The following is a 12,897-nucleotide window of genomic DNA, read 5'->3' on the forward strand; positions in this document are numbered from 1 at the left end:
CGGCGTAGTGTGTTACCAATTGTTTTCTTGGTGACTATGGTCCCAGCTGCCTTGAGCTCATTGACAAGATCCTCCCGTGTAGTTCTGGGCTGATTCCTCACCGTTCTCATGATCATTGCAACTCCACGTGGTGAGATCTTGCATGGAGCCCCAGGCCGAGGGATATTGACAGTTCTTTTGTGTTTCTTCCATTTGCAAATAATCGCACCAAATGTTGTCACCTTCTCACCAAGCTGCTTGGCGATGGTCTTGTAGCCCATTCCAGCCTTGTGTAGGTCTACAATCTAGTCCCTGATATCCTTGGAGAGCTCTTTGGTCTTGGCCATGGTGGAGAGTTTGGAATCTGATTGATTGATTGCTTCTGTGGACAGGTGTCTTTTTTACAGGTAACAAGCTGTAACAAGGTTAGGATCACTCCCTTTAAGAGTGTGCTCCTAATCTCAGCTCGTTACCTGTATAAAAGACACCTGGGAGCCAGAAATCTTTCTGATTGAGAGGGGGTCAAATACTTATTTCCCTCATTAAAATGCAAATCAATTTATAACATTTTTGACATGCGTTTTTCTGGATTTTTTTGTTGTTATTCTGTCTCTCACTGTTCAAATAAACCTACCATTAAAATTATAGACTGATCCTTTCTTTATCAGTGGGCAAACGTACAAAATCAGCAGGGGATCAAATACTTTTTTCCTCCACTGTAAAACACAGATAAATCATGTTTTTGACTGCACTTGGACTTTAACATACTCTACTGTATTATTAACAGACCTTAACAATATAGAAAAACCATATAGCAGCCTTTGACCATGTTCTACTGTACAGCATTAGAAGGTTGTTATGAATGATATTGCAGCACTCATGAAAGTGTCATCATGGCAAAGTGTGTTCATTTAAAGGGGCAATCTGCAAAACAAACAACAACAAAGCAGGCACCCCGCCACTTGTTTTGGTAAAAACCTGAGGAATGGCTGGAGAAATGTAACCACTCTCAAATGAATGGACAGAGCTATGGATGCAAGGATTGACCATCGATGAGATCAAAATGATAGTTTTTAATATATATATATATAAAATATATATAACAGTGTTTGTTTACAATTACATTCTTACAAACAATGGAGTAAAACAGGCTTATATTGTGGGTTCTGATGGGGTTCTTCAAGAATCAATGGCTATATATCAATCATTCAAAAGTAAAAAAAATTGATGTAGCAATAACACATTGCACTTCTAAGACAGGTATACAAAGATACCAATTCCTCTGTGAGATCTTGAAATTAATTCAAACAATTCAAATTAATATGGAATAGAACATAGTTGTATGAGACTACATTCTGGGCGACACAGTTGGTGGAAATATTCGGGGTCAATTTGTGTCAGCCTACATCTGAGCCCTATGTAATTGTGATGTAATTAGCTTGGGATTTAGAACAGAACGTGTGTGTGTGTGTGTGTGTGCCTGACTATGCCTATGTCCATGTCTGTGTGTGCACTTCTACAACCAAAATCAATAGTGAGCCAGAGTTCTATAATTGAGCGCTATTCTACAAGCTGCTCTTATCCCTCAGTCTCCCAGCAATAAGGCTTAATCTACCATTACCCTTATATCCCATTAATACCCCTCAATTTCTCTGCTACGAGCCCTTTCCTTTAGGTACTTCTTTATAAGCCTTAACTGCAAGGCTGCATTTGCTCTGCATTTATCCAGGTTGTCCAGTACTTTATTCACACAATGCTGACTGTGTCCCCAGCTCTTAAAATGCCGTAATACCTCTAACTAACTCATGAAAATCTTTAGAACCCTTACAGCCCTAATACCCCTAATAGCTTCATTGATTGCCTTAACACATCAATTAACCCCCCTCTTAGCCTCCAAATACCCTCCTGTGTTTGTTAATTGATGCTCAGAGCGTTGGAGTACATTCTGGCAGTACATAATGCCAGTTCAATGATGCTTCATAGGAGCATGAGTACATTGGGTTTGACTAATAGCAAAAATAGTTTGCGCAGTTCTAATAGAGTATATATACATATTTCTAAGCTCTGTATGTTCATCCCTGCTCCCTCTTACCCTGTTCTTATCCCTTGTTGCTAACTCTGTGTACACCACACAGGGAGGCTTATGGCCACTCTCCCCGATGCTAATGATACGGATCTCTGAGTAGAGTTGAGTAGAGTTGCCATTGATCTGTGTGTTAATTTAAAAACCAATGGGATTGATCACGGGGCTAGGTTGTGCTGTCTTGGTAGTGGGTGGGAGAAATTATCAGACAGGATTTAAATGTGAGGTGCCAAGGGGGTATTTCTCAGCAGTATCTATCTTGTTAGCTCTGTGATTATGTCAAACCACGTGTTCATGATGTGTGTGTTTGTGCATGCGTGTGTGTGTGTGTAGTATTACCACCGGTCTCTGTATCCTGGTAGTTGGGGTCCAGCCCTCTCTCCAGCAGCCTAGATACTTTCTCCACCTGATGGTGCTGGATGAGGTCCATAAACTTTCTCAAGTTGGCCTGGAGATGGAGAGCAAGACAAAAAGGAGAGTTAGAGAGAGAGAGTGGAGAGAGAGAGAGTGTAGAGAGAGAGAGAGAGAGAGTGTGTGTGTGTGTGTGTGTGTGTGTGTGTGTGTGTGTGTGTGTGTGTGTGTGTGTGTGTGTGTGTGTGTGTGTGTGTGTGTGTGTGTGTGTGAGAGCAGGGCAGAGATATGAAGGGGAGAAGGTTAGAAAAAAGAGAGGACAGAGAAAAACAGGGACACAAGAGGGGAAGAGAGAACAAAAGAAAGAGAGATAGATTGAATGATTGGGGTGTGCTGATTGGAGCATAGAGTGCACGATGGGATGAGTGTTCTCATCTGCTTTCCAGGGCAGATATAAATAGATAAGAGAACAGCTCCCTAAACACTATAGGAAGAGAGGAGAGGAGGAAGGGAGGAGGAAGAGAGAGGAGAAGAGAATGATGATGAACATATGGAGAAGTAGAGGAGGGAGGGAGGGAGGGAGGGAGGGAGGGAGGGAGGGAGGGAGGGAGGGAGGGAGGGAGGGAGGGAGGGAGGGAGGGAGGGAGGGAGGGAGGGGACAAAAATTTGAATCTTTGAAGAGACGGAGGTAAAGAGAGAAATGTAGGGAGGAGGAAAGAGCAGAACATAGTAGGGGGTGGACCTCATCTGCGCCATCAGAGTCAATCTATATGTGTCAGAAATACAGTACATGGAACTGTACACCAGTATGGAAACCAGCATGTGCTCACTTCCCACACTCTCTTTATATCACCCTCCCTTCATTTTCGATCAGATACTGCTCTCTCAATTCAGTGATGCTTTATTGGCACATAATAAAAAGGTGTGTATTGCCTTAGCATAAATGTATTTATAATGACATAATTAGAAAGGAATATGACACACCATCAAGTTATCATTTACTAATTATTATTACATGTCATGTATTCATAATTTTTTCCTCATACAGTCAGTGAACATTTACCAGCGGCAGATATGGAAAGTGCGTATTTTGTGTGCTTATGTGTGTTCGTGCATGTGTGAGCACATGCACAGTGATCCAGGTTAAGTGGGCACAGGCGAGACATGAAATATACGTCCATTGAATAATTTACAGGCCAATTCCACCTTTGCCATGGCATCCTGACTCAACTCGCCAACAGATAATGGACCACAATTACGAACTTGTCTCTCACACTTCCTCAGAAGCTTGTTGGCCTAATGGACTTGTATAATGCCACCCACGACCTTCGTAACAGCACCTTAGATTTATATCCACATTTTTTGGGGCTTTCTTCCACCTTCTACTGGTTCAATTTCAGACTGCTGCAAAACCTTGTGTAATTAAGTGTGGTTATAAGGTGTGAAATGCCAGTGTTGGACGTGGCATTTAAAAGGTACGAGACAGGTTCCCTTCACTGTGTCTCTCTCATGCTAATCCCTAACTCCAATAGGTGCTCTCTCTCGCTCTCTCTCTCTAACACACACCATTAGGGGTGAGCTGCTCCAGTCCTAACCCAGAAATGTCACCTGTCAGGAGGCAGAGAGAGAGAGAGAGAGCCCAGGTGGACTGGTCCCCCACAACAAGGGCTCTTAGAGCCACACACCTTGACAAACATCCCCTAAAACAGGGGTTTTCAGTTCCAGATATGGGCCTTCTCAGGCTACACATTTATGCTCCAGCCCAACACAATCAAACCTAATAATTTATTCTGAAAAATGAGAGTGTACTGTAGGTGGCAGTAATTTAACTCCATACAGTACATGATTGAACTGCACAAGGGTTTTACTATTATCAGGCTCTCTGTGGTTGACTACTGTGGAGCAAATAACTACCAACTTCCTCTCTCCATATCACCATATTTTCGCTTCCTTAACTCTTACAGAAAGTAAAGAGTAAACATGCGGACAGGAGAGTATAGAGTAGAGAGAGACATGCAGACAGGATACTAGAGAGAGACTACAGAGGCTCACAGTGATAACAGCTGACATAACTGAAGATGTTTGTGGGCCTGTGTGCTGACAGTGAGATAAAGTGACACTCCAGCATCTCTGTTGCTCCCAACAGTGTGTGTTTGTGTTTGTGTGAGTGCATGTGTGCAGTAAGACCCCAGCTGTTTGTTAGGAGAGAGTGTGAAGTTTGTCCACACCACTCACCTTGGTGTGAAGTTTGGCAATCTGCTTCTCTTCCACATGGGTCTGCCTGTAGACTCGTCTCTTGTAGCGGAACTGTGGAAAAGAGGATAGAGAAAAAAAATAGGATTTGGGCCAGTCAGATATGCATGACATGGTGTCATGTAGCAATGACAGTTGTTCTTATTGGATGAGAAGGTAATAGTCTCCCTAGAGACGCCATGCTAATTGGTTGGGACTCGGAAGTAAAACTCTTTCAAAAAGTCACCTCTTTATTTATTGATTTATCGATTTAATCAGAAGCCACTGCCAGATTTCTGGATAGGGCTGCCCTCAGTGTTTCTTGCCTTGGCAAATCGCGCTGTTAAGACACTGATGCCCTTTGCAACCACATACCTATAAGAGAGTGGATTCTCGGCCCTCACTAGCATGACAACTAAATACAGGCACAGACTGTGTGTGGAAAATTATTTAAGACTGAGACGCTCTCCAATGCAACCCAACATTGCAGAGTTGGGTTGCATTGGAATAACTGTGGTGAGTTATTCACAATTTTTGATGAACAAATAAGGTTTCATATGTAAGATGGCTAAATAAAGAGCAAAATTATTGATTATTATTATTATATTATTATTTGTGCCCTGGTCCTATAAGAGCTCTTTGTCACTTCCCACGAGCCGGGTTGTGACAAAAACTCACACTCATTCTCATGTTTAATAAATGTTTCGTATAGTGTGTTTGTGGCAGGATTACAATGATGGCAAAAAAACACCATCTCCACCGTCAAACATGGAGGTAGAAACATTATGCTTTGGGGGTGTTTTTCTGCTAAGGGGACAGGACAATTTCACTGCATCAAAGGGACGATGAACGGGGCCATGTACTGTCAAATCTTGGGTGAGAACCTCCTTCCCTCAGCCAGGGCATTGAAAATGGGTCGTGGATGGGTATTCCAGCATGACAATGACCCAAAACACACGGCCAAGGCAACAAAGGAGTGGCTCAAGAAGAAGCACATTAAGGTCCTGGAGTGGCCTAGCCAGTCTCCAGACCTTAATCCCATAGAAAATCTGTGGATGGAGTTGAAGGTTCGAGTTGCCAAACGTCAGCCTCGAAACCTTAATGACATGGAGAAGATCTGCAAAGAGGAGTGGGACAAAATACCTCCTGAGATGTGTGCAAACCTGGTGGCCAACTACAAGAAATGTCTGACCTCTGTGATTGCCAACAAGGGTTTTGCCACCAAGTACTAAGTCATGTTTTGCAGAGGGGTCAAATACTTATTTCCCTCATTAAAATGCAAATAATTTTATAACATTTTTGACATGCGTTTTTCTGGATTTTTTGGTTGTTATTCTGTCTCTCACTGTTCAAATAAACCTACTATTAAAATTATAGACTGATAATTTCTTTGTAAGTGGGCAAACGTACAAAATCAGCAGGGGATCAAATACTTTTTTCCCCCACTGTATCTAGGAAAACTAAAGTTCCAAAGGATGGGCTTAATATAGTGTAGGTCATACAATAACTTTTGTAGTGATTCCTATGTTTTGATGTAAAGAATATTTGTTGGTCCGTGGTGTGTAATGAGGAGCAACCAGACGCTCCACTTGACACATTTCTGAAATTGCTTTTTCCAGTTACTAATAAGCATGCACCAATTAAGAAAATGTCTGTAAAAACTGTTAAATCCCTGTGGATTGATGAGGAATAAAAAATTGGATGATTGAGAGGGATGAGGCAAAATGAATGGAAAATAAGTCTGGCTGCACAACCGATTGGCAAATGTACTGTAAATTGAGCAATCATGTGACTAAACTGAACAAAAAGAAGAAACTGTACTATGAAACAAAGATAAATTATATAAATAATGATAATAAAACGCTTTGGAGCACCTTAAATGATTTTGACCAAAAAGGCGAACTTGGCTCCATCTTTCATTGAATCAAATGGCTCATTCATCACAAAACCCACTGATATAGTCTTTTTTATTGGCAAGATTAGCAAATGTAGGCATGACATACAAACAACAAATTCTGAACATACACATCCATGCATAACTGAACAAATTATGAAAGACAAGCAATGTAATTTTGTATTCCGTAAAGTGAGTGTGGAAGAGGTGAAATAATAATTGTTGTCTATCAACAATGACAAGCCACCTGGGTCTGACAACTTGGATGGAAAATGACTGAGGATGATAGCGGACGATATTGCCACTCCTATTTGCCATCTCATCAATCTAAGCCTACAGGAAGTGTGTGCCCTCAGGCCTGGAGGGAAGCAAAGGTAATTCTGCTACCCAAGAATAGCAAAGCACCCTTTACTGGCTCTAACAGCCGACCAATCCGCCTGCTACCAACCCTTAGTGAACTTCTTGAAAAAATTGTTTTTGACCAGATACAATGCTATTTCACAGTACACAAATTAACAATTGTCTTTCAGCATGCTTATAGGGAGGGGCACTCAACATGTACAGCACTTACACAAATGACTGATGATTGGCTGATAATAAGAAGACTGTGGGAGCTGTTTTGTTAGACTTCAGTGCAGCTTTTGACATTATCGATTAGAATCTGCTGCTGGAAAAACATACGTGTTATGGCTTTACCTCTCTTGCTATATCGTGGATCGAGAGTTACCTGTCTAACAAAACACAGAGGGTATTCTTTAATGGGAGCCTCTCCAACCTAATCCAGTTGTCTGGGCCCCTTACTTTTTTCAATCTTTACTAATGACCTGCCACTGGCACTGAGTAAAGCCTGTGTATCTACAGTATGTATGCTGATGACTCTACCACAGCAATTTAAATCACTGCAACACTTAGCAAAGAGCTACAGTCAGTTTTGGAATGGGTGGCAAGTAATAAACTAAATATAAACAAAAAAGCCTTGTATTTGGGACAAACCATTCACTAAGCCCTAAACTTCAACTAAATCTTGTAATGAATAATGTGGACATTGAACAAGTTGAGCAGACTAAACTGCTTGGTGTAACCCTGGATTTTAAACTGCCATGGTCAAAACATATTGATGCAACGGTAGCGAAGATGGGGAGAGGTCTGTCCGTAATAAAGTGCTGCTGATTTCTTGACTTTGCTATCAACAAAACAGGTCCTTGTTTTGTCACACCTGGACTACTGCCCAGTCATATGGTCAAGTGCCACAAAGAGGGACATAGGCAAATTACAATGAAGAGAGAAAGTGGAGAGATATGACTCAAGTAGCGAAGTAAACTATAAAAATGTACCTTATACACGGCATATCGCATTTAATAAACCAAACTTTCAAATATGCTTATAGAAGGTAAAGTAAAAACCTAAACCGGTCCGTGCATCAATACCGCTATAGCCCTAATCTCTCCTGGCTCAAAGTAGAGATTGCCTGCACCACTACTTGTCTTTGTGAGAGGTATTGACATGTTAAACGCAACAAACTGTCTGTTTGTACGACTAGCACACAGCTCGGACACACATGCATACTCCGCAAGACATGCTACCTGGGGTCTCTTCATAGTGCCCAAGTCCAGGACAGACTCTGGAAAATGCACAATACTACACAGAGCCATGACTACATGGAACTCTATTCCACATCAAGTAACTCATGCAAGCAATAAAATCAGACTTAAAAAATTGATAAACTACACCTTATGGAACAACGCGGACTGCGAAGAGACACACGCATACTAACACACTTCTTCTACACACACGTATATTTTTTATACTTTTGTATGGTGATATTATACTGCCTTGGCAGCAGCTAATGGGGATCCATAATACATAGAAATAGAAATACCACACCTTTTTAAATACGTAACAAGTTCAGTGATTGGCTGACGCTCTACCTCAAGAGTTGGAACTCCTTTGCTGATTGGCTGTGGGTATTCCAGGAGGAGGCGTTCCTCATCCAGGAACTTCCCATCACGTCCATTCATGGCGGGCTGGAAGAGGCCGTAGTTCAGCACATCCTTCAGACTCTGGCTCAACGTGCACAGGATCCTCTGCTTGGCAACCCACACAGTCGCGTTAGGGTTGAACCGCATACATTTCTGCGTGAGGGGTTTGGGTTGGGTTGGGGTTGGGAATAGGGGTGTTGAAAGGGGTAGGGTTAGAGAGGGGAAAAGTGAGAATCATGGTAAAAGAAAACGGGTCACAGACTTTCAGTTGTAGCCCAAGAGCCTGGGCTTGAGCATTCACAGGCAAAACCGTCACCAACATTTCCTCTACAAACACTTACAAACATTACCCTACAAACACTTATACATACAAACACTTAAAGGGATAGTTCACCCAAGTAAAAAAAATACACATTTGTTTCCTTAACCTGTAAGCAGTCTATGGACAAGGTATGACAGCAATCTATGCTTTGGTTTAGTTCCCCTGAAACTGTTTCCACATGCTAACATTTTAGCATTTGTGGCACAAATCCCATTCAAGTCATGGGACCGATCTTAGCATTTTTTGCTCATCATGTCCAAATCATCCGAAAGTATCTAACATTGTTTGTGAAGCTCAACAAACTCACTTATAGACGATTTGAAAAAATGCTAATATCATAACTTGAATGGGATTTGTGCCACAAATGCTAAAACATTAGCATGTGGAAACAGTGCCAGGGAAACTAAAGCAAAGTATGGATTGCTATCATACCTTGTCCATAGACTGCTTATAGGGTAAGGAAACCAATATCATTTTGTAATTTGGGTGAACTATCCCTTTAAAAAACATTGCCCATACAAACACTTGCCCATACGAACACATTTCCCACATCTTCTCTAAGTGCCACACAGTGCCACAACCTCAGCTATGGAGCAGGTACAGCATGACAGTCACACCACACCACCCCACTGACCCCTCTCCTGCACCCAGCCAGATTACCTCCGAGCTGAACAAACAAACAATACAGCAGCATCTGCCAGACCTGACTGAATCAGAGAGGATTATGGGCCACGGGCCGTGGCATTCAGTATTTGTTTGTGTGTGTGTGTGTGTGTGTGTGTGTGTGTTTACCTCCGGATCTGCTGCTCAGCTGGTGATAGTGGACCTGTGCCTGTGATAAAGACTGAGGCTGATGAACACTCTGAACTCTACCCATAACACCCCCTGGCTGGCAGCGAGTAGGTGAGGAGGAGATGGAGGGATGGAGGGAAGGATAGTGTACAGGAACAGATGTCTGGCATCTGTCTGTGGAGAGATAATGGGCTGTTTCCACCTGGCTGAGGACCATTCCAACAAGTACAGTATGTTACTTCGATAGTAAATCTCCCATCATGTTACATTATGCTCCAGCTTCATCATGAGTGCATCTCAGAGCAGTAAATGGAAAGGTTGAGTTTCAGGAGAAACTTTGTTATGTGGTCCCGTGTGGCTCAGTTGGTAGAACATGGCGCTTGCAACGCCAGGGTTGTGGGTTCAAATCAAAAATCAAGTCAAAAAAAATTCCCACAAGTTCGATTCCCACGAGACCAGTACCAAAAAAAGCATGAACTCAATACTGTGTCACTCTGGATAAGATGAATGCTAAATGACAAAAATGTAATGAAACGGGAAACTTTATGAAACAGTGAAGTAGCTATTTGAAAGCCTCTCTGACAGTGAAATGGCTGAAATGGGTTTGAAGTGCAACCCGAGCAGGGATGGAAGAAGTGAAAGAAAGAACAGAGGCTGTTTGTCACTGGGAAATACATCAACATACATGTAATCCTCTCTTCAATTCTAAGGGCTTAAATGGGATGGGAAACAAATGTTTACATTGCCAAAACAAGTGTAATAGATAATAAACAATAGTGAAATAAACAACAAAAATGTACAGTAAACATTACACTCACAAAAGTTCCAAAAGAATAGAGACATTTCAAATGGCATATTATCGCTATATACAGTGTTGTAACGATGTGGAAATTAGTTAAAGTACAAAAGGGAAAATAAATAAACATAAATATGGGTTGTTTTTACAATGGTGTTTGTTCTTCACTGGTTGCCTTTTTCTTCTCTCTCTCTCTCTCTCTCGAACACGAAAACACACACACAGCCCACTGATGTTACAACTACAGTCACCAAGCGGTAAACCGATCTAACGAAATCCTCCAGTGCCACCACAAGCCCATTCTAATATGATGAGTAAATAATGACTCAAAATGAACGAATGGTAATTCAACCTAATAAGTAAGTTAAGTCATTTGAATATATATGAGAGGAGGAACAGTTAATCCCAGTACTTTGATTTATTCAACACTATGGGGTACAAAACCGCCTCCTTTCAGAAGCTCTTATGTGGGTGGTCTTGTATTGTACTTATGTGGGTGGTCTTGTACTGTACTTATGTGGGTGGTCTTGTACTGTACTGTACTTATGTGGCTGGTCTTGTACTGTACTTATGTGGGTGGTCTTGTACTGTAAGTTAATTACATCACAATTGCATCAGGCTCTGATGTAGGTCAACACAAATTGACCCCAAAGATTTCCACCCACTATGTGGCCCACTCACCCCCTACCATAAACCCTCCACTCTATACCTATCCCTAACCATAAAGAGTCATAACCGTTCCATAGTTCAACCACGTTTCCCATTTATAGCAATGAACAAAGAGATAGAGAAAAGATAAAGAGGAGAGACAGAGGGAGAAAGGGAGACAAAGAAACAGTTTAGAAGATTACAAAGAGACTAACAAAGAAAACGCAAGAGAGTGTGGAGTAGTGGAGGGACATAAAAACAGTTGTTCATTGTAGCTGTTCTCTCTCTCTCTCCCTCCAATTCAAAGGGGATTTATTGGCATGGGAAACATGTATTTACATTGCCAACACAAGTGAAATAAACAAGAAACAAAAGTGAGAAGAAACAAAACACTACCAAAAAATATTATAATTTAACAGTAAACGTTGCACTCAAAAAGGTTTAAAAAATATATAAAGACATTCAAATATTGGTAGTATTGACAATGTTGTTTGTGTTCCACTAGTGTGCTGTGATTGCACACTCCAGTATTTAGCCTAACAGATATGGGAGTGTACAGTGCATTCGGAAAGTATTCAGACCCCTTGACTTTTTCCACATTTTGTTACATTACAGGCTTTTTCTAAAATAGATTAAATATATTTTTTTCCCTCATCAATCTACACACAATATCCCATAATGATTAAACAAAAACAGGCTTTTCGATTTTTTTGGCACATTTAATACAAATTAAAAACTGAAAAATAACATTTACATAAGTATTCAGACACTTTACTCAGTACTTTGTTGAAGCACCTTTGGCAGCCTTAACAGCCTCAAGTCTTCTTGGGTATGAAGCTACAAGCTTGGCACACCTGTATTTGGGGAGTTTTTCCCATTCTTCTCTGTAGATCCTCTCAAGCGCTGTCAGGTTGGATTGGGAGGGTCACTGCACAGCTAATTTCATGACTCTCCAGAAATGTTTGATCGGGTCCAAGTCCGGACTCTGCCTGGGCCACTCAAAGACATTCAGAGACTTGTCCCGAAGCCACTCCTGCGTTGTCTTGGCTATGTGCTTAGGGTCGTTGCCCTGTTGGAAGGTGAACTTTCGCCCCAGTCTGAGGTCCTAAGCACTCTGGACCAAGGTTTCATCAAGAATCTCTCTGCACTTTTCTCCGTTCACCTTTCACTCGTCTCCCAATCGCTGCAGCTGAAAAACATCCCCACAGCACAATGCTGCCACCAACATGCTTCACAGTAGGGATGGTGCAAGGTTTCCTCCAGACGTGATGCTTGGCATACAGGCCAAAGTGTTCAATCTTGGTTTCATCAGACCAGAGAATCTTGTTTCTCATGGTCTGAGTGTCCTTTAGGTGCCTTTTTGCAAACTCCAATCGGGCTGTCATGTGCCTTTTACTGAGGATTGGCTTCTGTCTGGCCACTCTATCATAAAGGCTTGATTTAGTGGAGTGCTGCAGAGATAGTTGTCCTTCTGGAAGGTTCTCCCATGTCCACAGAGGAGATGGGAGAACAAATGTTTGATTTGTTTTCAAATTGTTTGTGGTCTGTGTGATTTGTGGGAACTATGTATCTCTAATGTGGTCATACATTTGGCAGGAGGTTAGCAAGTGCAGTTAAGTTTCCACCTCATTTTGTGGGCAGTGGGCACATGGCCTGTCTTCTCTCGAAAGCCAGGTCTGATGTGTGACCCTATCATGTGGCGACCTCTCTCAATAGCAAGACTATGCTCACTGAGTCTGCACATGGTCAAGGATTTTCTTAATTTTGGGTAAGTCACAGTGGTCAGGTATTCTGCAGTATAACTTAGGTTCATAGGCGCAT

At 41.8% G+C, this 12,897-nt stretch overlaps 1 protein-coding gene across 1 annotated transcript in view; it reads right to left on the reverse strand.

The window, feature by feature from the left end:
- The window catches only part of LOC106587060 (SH3 and multiple ankyrin repeat domains protein 2), a 262,030-nt gene that overhangs the window by 179,156 nt on the left and 69,977 nt on the right, over positions 1-12,897 (reverse strand). The window contains exons 4-6 of the mRNA XM_045708423.1: positions 8,468-8,671; positions 4,649-4,720; positions 2,402-2,510 (exon numbers count right to left, since the gene is read on the reverse strand). Of these exons, the coding sequence (XP_045564379.1) occupies positions 2,402-2,510; positions 4,649-4,720; positions 8,468-8,671 (385 nt within the window). The remainder of the gene's footprint in view (positions 1-2,401; positions 2,511-4,648; positions 4,721-8,467; positions 8,672-12,897) is intronic.

This window comes from Salmo salar, chromosome ssa26, assembly GCF_905237065.1.
Source record: "Salmo salar chromosome ssa26, Ssal_v3.1, whole genome shotgun sequence".
Taxonomy (NCBI): domain Eukaryota; kingdom Metazoa; phylum Chordata; class Actinopteri; order Salmoniformes; family Salmonidae; genus Salmo; species Salmo salar.